Raw genomic sequence first — 15,800 nt, forward strand, 5'->3', positions numbered from 1 at the left:
ATTGTTTTTCTTTTAAAAGCTCCCTGGTGAGTTGTATATCCAAGCTTCAGGCCCTACAAATTCTAGACCCCTGTAGGTTGAAGTCAGAGATAGTACTCATGGGATAAGGGGAAATTAAGAGCTCGAAGAATCCAGTTACTGTCCTCAGAGGACAAGAAGGGTCAGTAGAGGAGGCCGGAGAGACAGAAGGCCTGCAGGTCAGGATGCTGCAGGGACATCAAAGGGCTGAAGGACTGAGGATGGGTCACTGGACTTGACCCTTCAATAAAAGTGACTGATTTTAGAATGCACACTCAGTACATTGTGAGGAAGGGGGCTTGCTGAGCAAGAAGTGTCTGTAGATGCCTCATCTGGCAAGGTTAACAAAAAAGAAACGAGGATGCCATTAGGGCCTCACTTTGCTCTTCTGTAATTTAACTTTTGCCTCTGCCATCAGTATTCCTTTGAGGCCTTCTCTTCTGTAACAGACACTCCTAAACCCTTGAGATTTTCCATGGTCTTCCTTGGATCTACTTTTCTGGATGGTAGTGTAAGCCTGCTGGGCAGGATTTTGTTTGGGGGTGGGGGCTGTTTGTTCTCGGTTTTACCCTAATAGCTTCTCTTTTTCTATCCACGTGGAGGCTGGGAATTCTGTCCTGGGAATTCAGGGGCTGTGGACAGGGCACAAAGGCGGAAGTCCTCAGGCACCAGAAGCTGGATAAGCCCTGGTCTGTTATCTGCGAGCACAGAGCCAAAGGTAGCAATGACTTCATCCTCGCAGAGGGCACCTCCCCACCCCTGCGGCTGATTTCCCATCAGCCGCTTCGCTCGGGATGAGTTTTCTTTGATTACTCCTTTCTCACTGCCTGGCGTCACAAATCACTTCGAAAAAAGATGCGATTAAACCGTTCCCGGGTTTCCTCCGGTGAGGGGCCTTTCCCAGACAGCGTCTGTTTATCCAATCAGTCCTGGGGTGAACTTTTTCTTTTATAAATAACTGAAAGGTTTCTCCTACCACTATCGTTGAGGAGATTAAAAAAAAAAAAAGTAACAAACTTACCTGATGGCAGGGGCCAGGGAGAAGCTACCTTTGGGGAGCTACGGCCCGGCTTGGACTCGGTCACGCAGGCTGGGCCAGTTCGACCCAGTGAGGACTCCTGCTCCTGGGAGAAAGGAGTGTGTTGGGCAGAGGGTGGCCTGGCGCGCGTTTGTGTGTGCGCGCGGGGTTTGAGCGTGCATGCATGTGCTAATATGCGTGTGCGCGCGCGTGTGCGCGGGCAATGGTGCTGGGGAGGCTGTCGCAGAGGCTCCTTTGTGGAGCCACTTGCGGGTTCAGAACCAGCTTGGCGCCTCCCTCTGCTGGTTCCAGGAGGACACCTGGTTCTTCTGCACAGTCCGTACCTCTCTGCCCCCTGCCGTCCCCCGACTTTCCTCGGTGGCCGCTCTGCGCCAGCTTTCGGGTGCTGGCTACCACGCCCCCCGGGTCCCGCGCAGGTGAACGCGGCAGCAGCGGCGTGGGCGCTCGCGGAGGGAGGGCGGAAGGGCCGAGCAGGAAGGGGCGTGCTGCCCTTTGCAGCCGGCGCTGGGAGCAGCCTGGCCTGCAGCATTGTTACCTGAGGCAGCGGCCGCGCCCCGCCCCGCGCCGCCCTGCCCCCTCGCGGTCCCGAGCTGACGGCGGCTGCAGCAGCCGGGAGGAGGCGGCGGCGCTGGGAGGCCGCGGACGGCGGGGAGAGGAGCGCGCGCGGGGAGCACCGGCCGCGGGTGAGTGAGTCGTGCGGCCCCGACGGAGCTATCGCTGCTCGGGAGTACCCGGGGACCGAGAGTCCTCGACTCCGGAGGAGCGGATCAGCCCGGACCCGGTGCTGGGGCGCCGAGTCGCGGCTGTCTTCGAGCTGCACCGGGAAGGCTGGGGAGGTTTGGGCTGCAGTCGCCGGGCCGCAGAGGACAGCGATCGACCCCTTGAGGGGAAGACGCTCTGGTCTGGACCCGCGTACATAGAGCCAGATAGGTCCCCGGCCGCCTCCGAGTTAAACCTCGGCTGGCTGATTGAGCTTTAGCTGCGAGGACTCGCATAAACTGCGCTCCCACTGGATCCCCGCCCATCCAAGAGCGCGCAGTGAGGGGCGCCGCGCCGGGTCCCTGGCCAGCGGGAGCCACGACTCGGCCCTCCTGCCAGTGGGTGCGGGGCTGGCCAGACGGCGTCCGGGTGATGCGGACCGACGACAAGGCGGCACTCGCACTGGCACGTCCGCTCGGCCCGTGCGAAGTTCAGGTTGGAAGTTGAACCCTGCGCTCGTGGAAGTTGAGGGAGGAAGCGGTGGGCTGGCGGGTCACCTGCAGCCGCCGCGGTGCCCCAGCTCGGGGACCCGGGGCTCCCGGTTTAATCCCCTGACCAAACACCAGGCGTCTCCAGTCAGTTCTCCTCGCCGGCTCTGCCCGGCGCCGCACTGCGGCCGTGAGGCTCTCCCCCGCGCCCGGGACCCAGACCCCGGACCTGGGAAAGTGTCTTCGCGGAGATTCGAGGAGCGGGCGGAACCCGCAAACTGGGAGACCCCCTCCTTTAGCGTCAAGCCCAGTGACACTTTCCCTGGTGAGCGAGCCCCCCACTCCGCTTGGGGGAACCAGGCTGGGCGGCGGGGCGGGGCCCCGGGGATCGGCGGGGGCCCCGGAGGCGCGGGGCGGGGTCGCCGACCCCAGCAGGGCCAGGGAGGGGAGCGTCGGTGCGGCGGCTGCTCCGGGACCTTCTGCCGGTGGACTCCCGCCCGGCGCTCCCGGGAGGCGCAGGGTCCGGCCGGGCCCCGGCGTCGGCCCGACGGACCCGCGTGTCCCTGCGTCGAGGGCGGCCGGGCCTCCCCAGCGCGCGCCCCGGGCCCGCCGCGGAGCCTGCGCGGCGCGTGTGGGCTCCTATCTGGGCCGCGCACCGGCGCTCTCTCCCTCACCCCTCCCGCCGCCGCCCAGATAAGGACGCGCAGGCGCCCGCGGGCCAAGCGGCACTGGCCAAACGGGGCTCCCCGGGGACTCGGGCGGAGGCAGCGCCCGCGGAGCCTTTCGTGCGGCCAGGCCGGTGGCGCTTCGGTGAGTGGCTGGGGCGGGGCGCGAACCGGGGGCTGGGGGGTGGCAGGACGCGGTGGACCGCTCGCCAGTGCAGACCTGGGGAACTGCTGGGCCTCCAGAAAGAAATCGGGTCCCGGTGTCCCCCACGCCGACTCCTCGGGAGTCCATTTTCAAACAGCTGTTTGCACAGAAACTGCCCTGGGGTTTGACCGTCTGTGACCCCCACCCCCTCCTGACCCACGGTTGTCTTCCTGGAGTGAGTCGCGAGCGCTTTTTTCTCTCTAGAGCATCCTTTGGCGCCCGGGTGCTCCCCCCTCCCCCGACCCCCGTTGGTTTGGGGACATTGAGAGAAGCTGAAAATGTACATTCAAAACACAGGCGTTTTCCCCCTCTGCTCCCAGGGTGTTGCGTTGGTGTGTCTGTGGATTGTTGTGCGACAGGCGGTTAACCGCGGGGACTGGAAGCACCTTGGGTTTCTCACTGCTGGTGAAAGTGCCAAGGTGAAGAGCTGGGTGGGTGTTGCCAGCTCCGGTTCCACTGTGTGGTTGACGTTTTGTGTTCAATAATCAAGAAAGGTTTTGAAAGATAGGTGGTGGGGGAGGCGTTTTCCCAGTAAGTTGGTGGGAGCAAACACTCCGTGTTTTAGAATTAATGTCCCTTCCCATCCTCTCCTCTCCCCACAAATAAGACAGAGCTGGGGCTTCCTCTGCCTCTTCCCTCCACACCAGGCTTGCTCTGCCCTCGTTTGTCATCAGAAGGGTGTGGGCCAGGCTTTCCTGCTCCCACCTCCTCTGTGACACAAGTCGGGAATCAAAGGGAAAGGTTTTTCTGGTAGGTTTTCCCTGGCGTTTACTTTTGCTTATTGTTGACCGAGGAGGTGAGTGATCAGCTGAGCAACAGGGCCCTACTAACCCTCTTTCAGGAAAGCTCTGAGCCCTGAAGGAGCTTTCAGGAACATGATTTCCTCCTAAATACACTGTGAAATGAAATATGCTTATTCTTTTCTTCCCTGCCACCCACTCCCTTCAAGAGCTTCAACACTGTTTCTGATACCAAGAGCAAAGGCAAGAGAGTTGGGGCTCCTTTGAAGACCCTTATAAACATTCTCATTCTAAGACTTTTTGCTTACTGATCGGCTCAAACATCCCTTTATTAAAAACCCAAAGTTGGGAGATGCTCAGCTGAGCTACAACCTCCCCAGGAGGGACCTCCACTCAGATTTACCCCCAGTGGGTCCTGATTAGCAGTCAGGGGACTTGAAGACAAGTTCTCATCTTCAGAGACTGATTGTGACACCTCTATGATTTACTCAGGGTTGGGCATTTGTCAACCTTATCAGCCGCCCCCCCCTGCTGCTGAGGTCCCCAACCTGTAGGTAAGATGCTAAATACAAGCTTGTCTCTCTTTGCCCTGGGGGAGATTGATGAGACACTTGACATTTTCCAGATAGAGCCGAAAGCTAATTCCATTGTCCGGAAGGCAGCTGCCCACTGTGTGAAGCAGTCTGCTTTGGGGCTGCTGCGCCACCTACGTTCTAGTGGGCTTGGAGAGTACACCTTTACATCTTTACTGCGGACAAGCTTTAATCTGGTTCTTTGTGTGTCCTCTGTTTTAATATCTCATGGGACTGTGTAAAGGGTTAGAATGTCTGTCTGCACTTTCTTTTTCCTGCCATCTCTTTGACATTGGAAATTGTGGCCCAAGGGGGAAGCCCTGTCAAAGCCCCATTGAGGCTCCTAGTAAAAGCATTAGCATCTTAGCTAATCATTGCTGGAGAACTCATTCATTAGAAGCTGTTGGGGGCCTAGGATCCTTGTATGTTACCCTGGGAAAAAATTAGCCAGACAACATACCAGGAACAATGTTGTAAATTTTCTTTTGTCCCTTTAACTTTCTAAAACAGCATTCTTTCTCAAGACAGAACAGTGGTTAGAATCCTGCCCATGCAAAACTAACTCGTGTCACTTGTTACTTTGACAAGCTTTAAGCTTGTACTTCCTCTGCAGAAAAGGCTATACTCAAAAAAACGCATATGCTTTGGGGCTTTGGTATTAGGAGACAGTGCTGTTGCACGACCTTTGAGGGCACAGTCTTTCTCACTCTGTATTAGTATCTTCACATTTGCTATGGGAGGTTTAATGGCACAGCTGTGCATATACTAACAGCACCAAATGAGTTACTGCTTTCTAGGACGGGGACTTTTCTAGCTCATCACCATTCTTAACAGGGATAATCTATAAACAAGTCAGCATATCTGGAATTGGAGGTGAATTGGAGGATTAGCAATTCTTCTATATATGAGATATTTCATGTACAGAAGTATTTTAAAATATGTAAGGATAAACTGCCAAGATTACCTGTACAGTCTTGAGAGAAGAAGAGTTCAAATATAACTATAAACTGTAATTGACAATGAGTCATTTGCTTTAGGGGTGCCAACTATGAAAACAGCCTAGTTATGCCCCTAATGATAATTATGAAAATTCCTTTTGAAAGCTGGTTGCATCTCTAGTGAGTTGTAAGTTGGCCTGGATAAATATTTTCAGTTTTACTTTCTAAAAAATTATCCCATGATGACACTTCACACAACAATGTGAATGTACTTAATGCCACTGATGTGCACTTAAAAGTGTTTAAAATGCTGAAAAAAAAACTTATCCAATTCTCCTCTTTTCTACACATATATAATTTTTAGAACTTAAATATTTAAATGTTTAATAAACACATTTGTTCTTGTAATGGGTAGAAATGTAATATACAATCGCTGAGTACTGAACAAGGACAAAGGTCACAAACCTAGTAACTTAGAAGCAGAGATTGGAAATATCAAAGGTGTGTTTCCAGTAACCAAGGGCAACTTCGCATTTTACTTATAAACCCAACACGTATTTTAAAGCAAATTTAGCACTTGTAAAAATAAACAGAAATTGTATGTACATCTGATACCAGTTGTTAGTAATAGCTAACTATGTACCAGGCATCTTGGTAAGGGTGTACATGTATGAGCTCATTTATCTCATACAGACCAATGGAACGGTGTATGCTTACAGTGTGGAGTACAGAGGAGGATGCTGAAATGTAAGTTAAACAATCTACGTCACCCCAGGTTGCACCCCCAAAGAAGTAGCAGACCTGGGGTCTGAGGAAGAGACTCTGTTTCTGGAGTCATCCCTCTTACTCCCAAGGCAAGCCTGCCTTTTGTATATGATTCTGTGTAAAACATTTAATAACACTTACTCCTGTGGAATTCTGCTGTGTTTGATGAAGATGTGTAAGTGAATGCTGTAGAAGGATGATTGCTCTCAGAGGTCCAGGCTAAAAAGCCCCTCCAGGTGACCCTTTATCACCTGGGCAGAGCAGCCCCCTTTTTGCATGTGCACACAGGTGGGGTGTGCGCTGCACAGGACCCTGTGTTCTGCATCTGCACTCACCTGTCCTCATAGCTGAAGAAATATAACTGTTTTGACCCCTGTTTTCACACCAGGTTCCGCAACAGCTCAACACCAAAAACAAACATTTAAAGGTCAATAAAAACACAAGCTACTGAGATAAGTCTGTGGCTTGAGTGGATGCGGGGTAGACATGTGACAGGTGTAAGGAGACTTCCCTGGTAGCTCAGGCGGTAAAGCTTTCCACCTACAGTGACAGGCGTGGTTCAAGCACATCCCCTTTCGTGCTGGTGTCTGCTCTGCTAATAGTGTCAGATGGAGCAGAAGAGGCAGAGAAATGGTCTGATGGTGTACAGAGTGTCTTAACAGGAGCCCAAAACAACTGCTTCGGAAGCGATGGTGGAGGTCAATCCCAACCTCCTAAATTTACAAATGAGAAAGCCCAAGTCTAGTGAGGGTAAGTGGCCCTTCTAAAATTGTAAGCAAGAAAGCTTGGTTTAGAGCTGGAACCTTTCATCTTCATGCCTGGCATTCTTTCCTCTGTGGGGAAGCAGCGTCTTGAAGTATAGGTAGAAGATGGTGGCCCTGATTCTGGCAGAAGGTTTGGCCATTATTTTATCATATGTGCAAGGTGGAGGATGCCCTTTGACCCGCTGACCCGGGGACACGTCCTTGCTGGAGAAAGGTAGAGTCACTAAGGCTGCAGCCATCTGGGTAAGCTCCCCAGGGATGGGAGATCCACGGCCCCAAGGAAACGAGCCCGTTAGTGAACAAGTAGCTTATTCAGAAAGTGAGCTGAACCTATCACAGGTTCTCGGTAAATATGTTTTATTGGTCAATGGAAGGTCCAGGTTGGGTTTACCATTGCTGCTTTGGCAGCATTTCCAGGTAGTAAAATTTGGTTCACATTTAGAAAACTGTTAGTCCCTTCCGTGCTCCTCTGGACCTGCGGCCCCTCATTGATTTTAACACCCAGCTACTCTGGGAGGACAGGCAGCGGCCTCGGAAGGGAGAGGCCATGTGGTAGTGTTCTGAACTGAATTGAAAGTTGTTTTATCTTTGCAGGTTTGGAAGACGACACACGACCCCGTTGCCTTTTCTCTGGCGGCCTGCTAGCAGATGGAGAAGCATGGCACAAGTTTGATGGCTGTGTCTGCTTCCCCAAGGTCAAGAAATTCCGTCCTTAGAAGGCGACGGTGCTATGCATGTTATGAATTGTGTCTCCTTGGTCAGCGATAAAGGCAATGGGAACACCGCCATGGCGGCCAGCTTCGTGACAGGGCAGGCACCGCCCGCGCCCCCGCCGCCGCCGCCGCCCCCGCCCCCGCCGCTCGGTCCGTACTCGGGGGAGGGCTTTCCTCCCTCCCCGCCCCCGCCCCCTCCGCTGCCGGGGGCGCCTCCGGTGCCCCCGCCTCCTCCGGGACTACCCCCAAACTCTCACCTGAACGGCTACAGCCAGCTTGGTAAGAAAAAGCGGATGAGAAGCTTTTATTGGAAAACCATTCCAGAAGAGCAAGTTCGGGGCAAAACCAACATCTGGACCTTGGCAGCCAGCCAGCAGCATCACTACCAGATCGACACCAAGACGGTCGAAGAGCTGTTTGGGCAGCAGGAAGATGCCACCAAGGCCTCCCCTTCCAGGAGGGGAGGGTCTTTAAATTCGTCCTCCAGGGAGGCCAGAGAAGAGGTAAGAGTGACCCACGGAGGGGCGGTTCTCCTCATGCTGCGCGCTTTTGTGTTTGGGTATGTGCCTCCGTTCCAAAACCTGCTGGAATCACTGAGAAATGACATAACCCAAGTGAACATGCTCTGAAAATGGGGGGGGGGGGGTGCTATATGATGAGCTTGAGCTAAGTAGCAAGAAAGTGTTAGAGGCCTGCAAGCCGTATCCTCCCAGACGTCCCAGAGGACCATGACCTCATGCGGAGAACATGCTGTCTGGGGCCTCGCTGCTCGCCTCCCAGCCCAGCCCAGCCCTGCCTCCAGCACATCTGCGTGTCCCACGCCCGCCCCCCGCACCCCGGGGGGAAGAGCTCCGCTGAAGTCCGGTCTTATTAGTCTCCGCTGAAACAAGACTGAGCTTCCGAACTCAGTTATTTGACATTAACTGGAGCTCTCTGAGACAAAATGCCTTTTATTAAATAACATCATTAAGTAATGTACATCCTTAGACGTTTATCTTTGTTTTTCCCTCCAGTTTTCTTTCCACAAGTGTTTTGAGGTGGTCTGTATTCCTCTGACCTCCTAATTAAATCTTGGCTATTGTGGAACAGAGATTTCTGACAGCCAAAGCATAATGCTATTTTTAGATAGACTTTCTAGGAAGCATGTTTCCAGTGAACACAAACTAACTTTGAGAAAAATATAAAGCTAGGAAGTTCTGAGAAGTTAAGTGAAAGCATGACCTCAGAGAAACAGGTCACCGTATCTTATAGAAACTGAGGCAAAATGACATTTGTAAGTACTCTCTGTTTAGAAACATGGAGATAAATTAAAACAACTCTACTTGCTAGAAGAAGTAATTAGGAAACCAAGACGTAAAAGAACATTGACACCCCCCCCCCCAAAATAAGGGCAATAGAAATGCATTATCTTTTAATCTGTTGGAAAGGAGCAAGGAAAATAGGTTAGAGATAGAGCTGACTAGATAAGAGATTGGGCAGGGCTCTGGAATGAAGTAATAGCTCTCCACATTGCTGAATTCTTGAGCTGGCAGTATTGACCTCTTTTCTCTGTTTGGGGACTCTTGAAACTGGCTGTATGGTCCCCTGTTGAAACAGCCAAGAGTCTATCTCTTATAAAATGTGGAGAACCCTAGGAGTGAGCCGTGAGACATGTGAGAGGAGGTCTTCAGGACATGCTCAGTGTCCTCCGTGCTGAACCTGGCTTTCCCTGCTCTTTGCTTTACGCAAAGACCTTTTGTTTCTGAGTGCATCGTTCCAGCATCAGAAGGAGCAGGAGAGCATTTCTTCAGTACCCTGGCCTGTGACCTCACTTCCAGCAGAGGCTCCTGCTGGACAATAGGTCATCCTCACAGTTGTTCCCCGGCTCTGCTTTCTGGCCTTCCAGCACTTTGAAGGAGAGAGTGGATGGGGGCCCGGAGTCAGAGCGCGTGTTTCAGGAAAGCCCATCGCAGACAGAAGGGGGTCTGGCGGATCAGGCCCCCAGGGAGGCCGCTGGCCAGATATTCAAGAGGCTGTAGGGAACTTGCTGTTGTATGTTTGTGACTTCAAGAGGGATGAAGACCCACTGATGGAAGGAACAGGAGGGGCTTGTAACATCTTTTCCCAACTAAGGCAGAAGCAGAAATGCCTACTTCTTAGGCCAGATCTAAAATTCAGGCAAAAGAGTCTTTCTCGTCACCTCCCTTTACTCTAGGTACACCTTTACTTTTCTTTTTTTTTTCCTTTAACTTAAAAAAAAAATACAAAAAACCTGAAAGTGAATAATTATATTTTAAATTGTGGTGATATGTACATAGCATAACATTCACCCTCTTAACAATTTTTAAAGCTGTTTACTTATTTGGCTGGGCCAGGTCTTAGTTGCAGCATGTGGGATCTACTTTCCTGACCAAAGATTGAACCTGGGCCCCCTGCATTGGAAGCACACAGTCTTAGCCATTGGACCATGAGGGAAGGCTCTCTGAACAGTTTTTAAGTGTATAGTTGAGTAGCATGGAAGCATTCACACTGTTGAATGGCCACCATCAGCATCCATCCATAGAAGTCCTTGCATCTTGCAAAATTAAACCTGTTCCCACTGTCCTCTCTCCCAGCCCCTGGCAGCCACCCTTCTCCTTTCCGTCTCTATGAGTCTAACTACCCTAGGTACCTCACACAGTATTTGTCTTTTTGTGACCGGACTGTTTCACTTAACGCAATGTTTTCAAGGTTCATCCATGTTGTAACATGTGCCAGAATTTTCAGGCTAATATTCCATTGCACGTATATATCACAGGGTTTCCCAGGTGGCTCAGTGGTAAAAGATTCTGCCTGCAAAGGCAGGAGTTGTAGGAGACTCAGTTTTGATCTCTGGGTCAGGAAGACCCCCTGGAGGAGGAAATGGCAACCCACTCCAGTATTCTTGCCTGGAGAATCCCATGGACAGAGGAGCCCGGTGGGCTACAGTCCAGAGCGTCACAAAGAGTCGGACACGACTGAAGTGACTGAGCATGCAGGCATATATTTATCACATTTTGTTTATCTCGTCATCTTTGATGGACACTTGGGTCACTTCCACCTTTTGGCTTTTGTGAATAATGCTGCTGTGAATGGTGAGTGTGCAGAAATCTTCTAACACATGTAGGTCCTAATCTGAGAGACAGCCGTCTAGAAAGAAAAATTAAATCACCATAACTGTATTATAAGGTGATCTAACTCTTCAGCTCTTCAGCACTCAGGATAAGTAGTGAAGGTAGATGGATTTAAGGGAAGACTTCACTTAGGTAATATTGTCACATCACAGAGGGTCCAGAATTCATTTCCATTTTTCATGCTATCTCCAACATGGCTCGAAGTAAGAAGTATTACATATACTTTTTTTTTTTTTTTGGCAAAAGAATACAGTACATGCTATTTTATTCCCTCATTAGATTTTCTTCTAGAGAAGTTACAGCCCAGCAGAATGATAGTCTAACACAGACCAGTGATACATCTTCCGATTCCCTCAGTAGTCAGTGGAGTCCAGGGTGGAAACTCTGCAAGCTGAAGCATGCATGTGGAGCATGTACAGCCAAGGAGGCCCATCCTGAGCCTGGATGTGTGGCTTTCCAATCTGCTGCCACACAGCTCATAATTCTGTAGACTCAGACATACCACGAATCTGATTATGTCCCCTTGAAATGTGATAACCTCCTACAGAAATGACCTGCCATTATGCGGTCGGCTCTGGCTTTAAAGAGCTTATAAAGCATTACAAATAAGTTCCATTATACTCTGAAGGAAGAAGTTACTGGGAGACGGGGAAGAACTGGATTTGAGAATCGCTAAATTTAGGAAGAGCAACATCTAAAATAGTAAATTAGAACATTTAGTAAGGGGGAAAAGGTTATGAGATACTGTCTGTGTATCTTTGTTAGCTAAAAATTAACTTGAAGAGGCTACAGATGCTACAATAATAAACTATAATAAAGTAACTAGAAATAACACACAGTATTATTGGGGATAGTAATAAAGAGATTCAACTCAGACTCCGTATTCTTTCCCGAGTTTAGTGGTCTCAGGTTTGAGAAGCCCCTGTCCATCTGTTAGCGCTACTCTTCAGCCCCCCAGAGCTGGCTAATTAGGGCTGTATTAGTCTCCCTATAGAATCTGAAATGCTCTGAAGGCAAAGACAGTCCTAGCCATCTGGTATCCTCCAAAGAAAGTAAACTGAACTGCCAGAACTGAGCCAACGGAGCAAAGGGGCTATTGTGTAAGACATCAATATGATGGGTCAGAATAGGTGTTCACAGAGAAAACTGTAAGATGAGTAGGGTCTGAGGACATGATGTGGAACCTGCTGACTAGTTGATAACACTATATTCTATAATTGAAATTTTCTAAGAGAGTACCTCTTCACTGTACACACACACACGTGGGCAAAAGAGAATATGGTAGGTGATGGATGTTATTTAACTAGATGAGGGGACTGTATATCAGCATACAATGTATATATATATATATATCAAATCACCATGTATACCTTAAATTTCTTACAATTTTATTTCTCAATTACATGTCCATAAAACTGAAACGTGAAAAAAAATGTAAACGTTGAAACACTTGAGGTCATTCACTGTGGTGTCTGTAGTGATATTACAATTACTGTTCATTAATCATACCACGTTTAAGAAAGAATTAAAATTGCTTATTAGAAAAAGGAAGGATGGGAAAGAGAGAGGGAGGAAGGAAGGAAGATTGGCTTTTCTGAATTTGGGGAAAGTAATGTTATTTTCCCACGTAGTAATTCAGGTATCAGTCATTCTTTGTCAACTTCTGTCCTAGTCCCAGAAGGTTCTGAAGTCTGAGACAAGTAGGAGGTGGCCGCTAGGGGCAGGGAGGGAAGTCAGTGTGTGATGGGGACGGAGCCTCAGCCTGCAAGATGAAGAGTTCTGGAGATGTTTACACAACAGTGTGAGTGTACCTATTACCGCTGAAGTGCACAGTTAAAAATGGTTAACTCTTATGGTGGAATGGTAACTGCTATGTGTATTTTGGGGCTTCCTGGGTAGCTCAACTGGTAAAGAATCCTCCTGCCATGCAGGAGGCCTGGGTTTGATCCCTGGGTGGGGAAGATCCCCTGGAGGAGGGCATGGCAACCCGCTCTAGTCTTCTTGCCTGGAGAATCCCACAGACAGAGGAGCCTGGCGGGCTGCAGTCCACAGGGTCATAGAGAGTCAGACATGCCTGAGCGACTAAACACAGCACAGCATGTGTGTGTTTCACCACAATTAAAAATAAAAGTTTCTTCTTCCTGTAATGAATATGAGAGGCAGAGTTTGGAGCAGGTGGATGAGAGTGTAAGAATGGTAGAAGAAAGGAGAAGCGCTCAGTTGGAGGTTTTACCAGGAAGGCGGCGGGAGGAGGCGTTCCACCAGCTTCCCTGAGCGCGGAGACAGCGCTGCCGTTTCAGGGCTGCAGAGGGGCCGGAGCCCTGACCTGGCGGCCTGCAGGAGACTGTTGCTAGGGCTGCTGGCTGCTCGGTGAGCTGGCTCCTGCCCTCGCATCTCGGCTCCCCTGTGCACCGGGGGTAGTGAACTCGCAGGCAGGCCCTTCGTGGGGACGGTCATGAGCTCTGTGCACGCCCAGGGCACCGGCCTTGCAGGCTGTGGTGTGCCGAGGAGTCGCTAGGATTGACTGACCTGGTGGGGAGGGAGGGGCCGGGTCGGTCACCCCGTTCTTGGGCCGCTGGAGTGCACTCCTGGGGGTGACTCAGAGCAGCAGCACCTCCCGCCCTACACTGCCGGCCAGCCTTTGGGGAAGTGAGATAAGCTAATTTACACGCGTCGCGTCGTGATAACCCTCTTCAAAGGACCGTGTAATGACACCGCTTTGGCAGGCTCATGGGTGGCGCCCTCTGAGGAGGCTGCCCGCGCCGGGCAGAGCGGAGGCGGTCCCCGCAGGGCTCTCGGCCGCCTCACTGTCCTGCGCTTTGCAGGAGGCCGGGCGCTGTTTGCCCTTTACGGTGCTCGGTGCTGGCCGGCCCCGGTTTCCCCCGAGCAGCCCCTCTAATGATGGACCAGGCCCTGAAGCTCCACTTCAGGCTGTGGGGACCGCTGCTGCCCCAGGCGTGGCCCCCGCCCCGCGCCCCTTGGCTCAGAGCTCCGCTCCCGGCAGGCGTCTCAGCTGGTGGGAACCTGGGTGCTGTCCTCTGTCCCACGCGTACAGCCCTAGGGTCACCGGCGCTTTTGCCAGGCCCTGTGGACGGCTCTCTACAGGCCATTCCTGGAAAAGCACCTCAGTGTGAATACTGGGCTGGTGGGGACCTTCGCTATTTCTCTGGATTCCTGTATCCTCAGCAGAAGGAACGTCACAAGAACTAGGTGAATAGGAAGCAGAGAGAGCCTGTGGCTTTGGGAAGGTATAAAATGACATCCCTAAGCCTCAGTTTCCTTATCTGTGAAATAGGAACAATGACAGGGATTTCTCCACCGCTTTTCCAGCAGCAGTAGCAATAGGTCTAGACTGAGCACGCAGAGTCCCCAAGGGTCGATGGCTGAAGAGGCTGAGGGTGGGGCTGGGGGAGGGTGCTGCCGTCAAGGTAAGAGATATAGCAGGAGGTGGTAGTTTAATGAAAAAATATAGAAGAAGTTTTGTCCTCATTCTGGGTAGATATGAATGCAGAAAAAGCTCTTCAGATACATAAACAGCCAGATCAGTGTGCATGCTCTGACTTTTTAGTTGTGAATTCTAATAAGCACATCATTTTCTGTCTGAAATCCAGATTCCTCTTTTTGGTGTAAGCTCTCCTCTTAGAGGATGTGAAGGGAGACAGGTTTTATTCTCGCCCTTTCTCTCCCGTCTCCTCTCCCCTCCCTTCACACTGAACTTGAACTGCGTAGGATTCCAATAAGGAGCCTGTCCTTTTAGCTTGGGAGTTTATTTTATGGCTGGCAGGTGATTGTGTTAAGATGAAATAAACCCCTCAGATAGTAAATAATGTGATTGTTTAAGATTAGTCTTCAAAAGCAGGCAACCATACTCTTGTAAAAATTTAACCTTTTAGCCAGGAAGTCCCATTAACTTCATTAACTTTGGTTAACAGTCTTGCTGCCTGTTATAAACTTAGAAGTAGGCCCAGAGATCAGGAATTTAATATGAAACCTGATTCTTTCCTGTTCACAATGAATCACATACATTTGGAAAGAAAGAGCATTATAGCAACATTCCTATTTAGGTAGTCTCCCTCTTCCAAAAAATAAATGGGGAAAATGGGAGAATTTTAAGGTTCTGTCTCCTCCAGATATTCTGGCTGAATCAGTTCAGTTCAGTTCAGTCGCTCAGTCGTGTCCGACTCTTTGCAACCCCATGAATCGCAGCACGCCAGGCCTCCCTGTCCATCATCAACTCCCAGAGTTTACCCAAACTCATGTCCATCGAGTCGGTGATGCCATCCAACCATCTCATCCTCTGTCGTCCCCTTCTCCTCCTGCCCCCAATCCCTCCCAGCATCAGGGTCTTTTCCAGTGAGTCAACTCTTCTCATGAGGTGGCCAAAGTATTGGAGCTTCAGCTTCAGCATCAGTCCTTCCAATGAACACCTAGGACTGATCTCCTTTAGGGTGGACTGGTTGGATCTCCTTGCAGTCCAAGGGGCTCTCAAGAGTCTTCTCCAACACCACAGTTCAAAAGCATCAATTCTTTGGTGCTCAGCTTTCTTCACAGTCCAACTCTCACATCCATACATAACCACTGGAAAAACCATAGCCTTGACTAGAATATTTACTTCCAAAGAAATGGCTTCTGTGTTTAACAATACCCACCCCCTAAAAAGGAGCTTCCCTGATGGCTCAGACAGTAAAGAATCTGCCTGCAATGCAGATGACACGGGTTCGATCCCTGGGTTGGGAAGATCGCCTGGAGGAGGGCATGGCAACCCACTCCAATATCCTTGCTTAGAGAATCCCATGAACAGAGGAGCCTGGCGGGCTATAGTCCATGGGATCGCAGAGAGTTGGACACGTCTAAGTGACTGACACTGCTACTACTACCTTCTATAGAAAGAAAGTGAAAAAAAGTCGATCAGTCGTGTCTGACTCTTTGTGACCCCATGGACTGTAGCCTACCAGGATCCTCAGTCCATGGGATTTTCCAGGCAAGAATACTGGAGTGGGTTGCCATTTCCTTCTCCAGGAGATCTTCCCAACCCAGGGATCGAACTCAGGTCTCCCACATTG

At 50.7% G+C, this 15,800-nt stretch overlaps 1 protein-coding gene across 6 annotated transcripts in view; it reads left to right on the plus strand.

Annotated features, from left to right (window-relative positions):
• Positions 1-1,604: 1,604 nt before the first annotated feature.
• FHDC1 (FH2 domain containing 1) overlaps positions 1,605-15,800 on the plus strand; it is a 41,017-nt gene continuing 26,821 nt past the window's right edge. For 2 of the 6 annotated variants that reach the window (XM_043902631.1, XM_043902625.1), the window contains exons 1-2: positions 2,275-2,569; positions 7,488-8,109. In XM_043902631.1, the coding sequence (XP_043758566.1) occupies positions 7,624-8,109 (486 nt within the window). In that variant the 5' untranslated portion in view covers positions 2,275-2,569; positions 7,488-7,623. The other 4 variants (XM_043902627.1, XM_043902629.1, XM_043902628.1 and 1 more) reach the window with 4 other exon arrangements.

Source organism: Cervus elaphus, chromosome 5 (assembly GCF_910594005.1).
Source record: "Cervus elaphus chromosome 5, mCerEla1.1, whole genome shotgun sequence".
Lineage (NCBI taxonomy): Eukaryota > Metazoa > Chordata > Mammalia > Artiodactyla > Cervidae > Cervus > Cervus elaphus.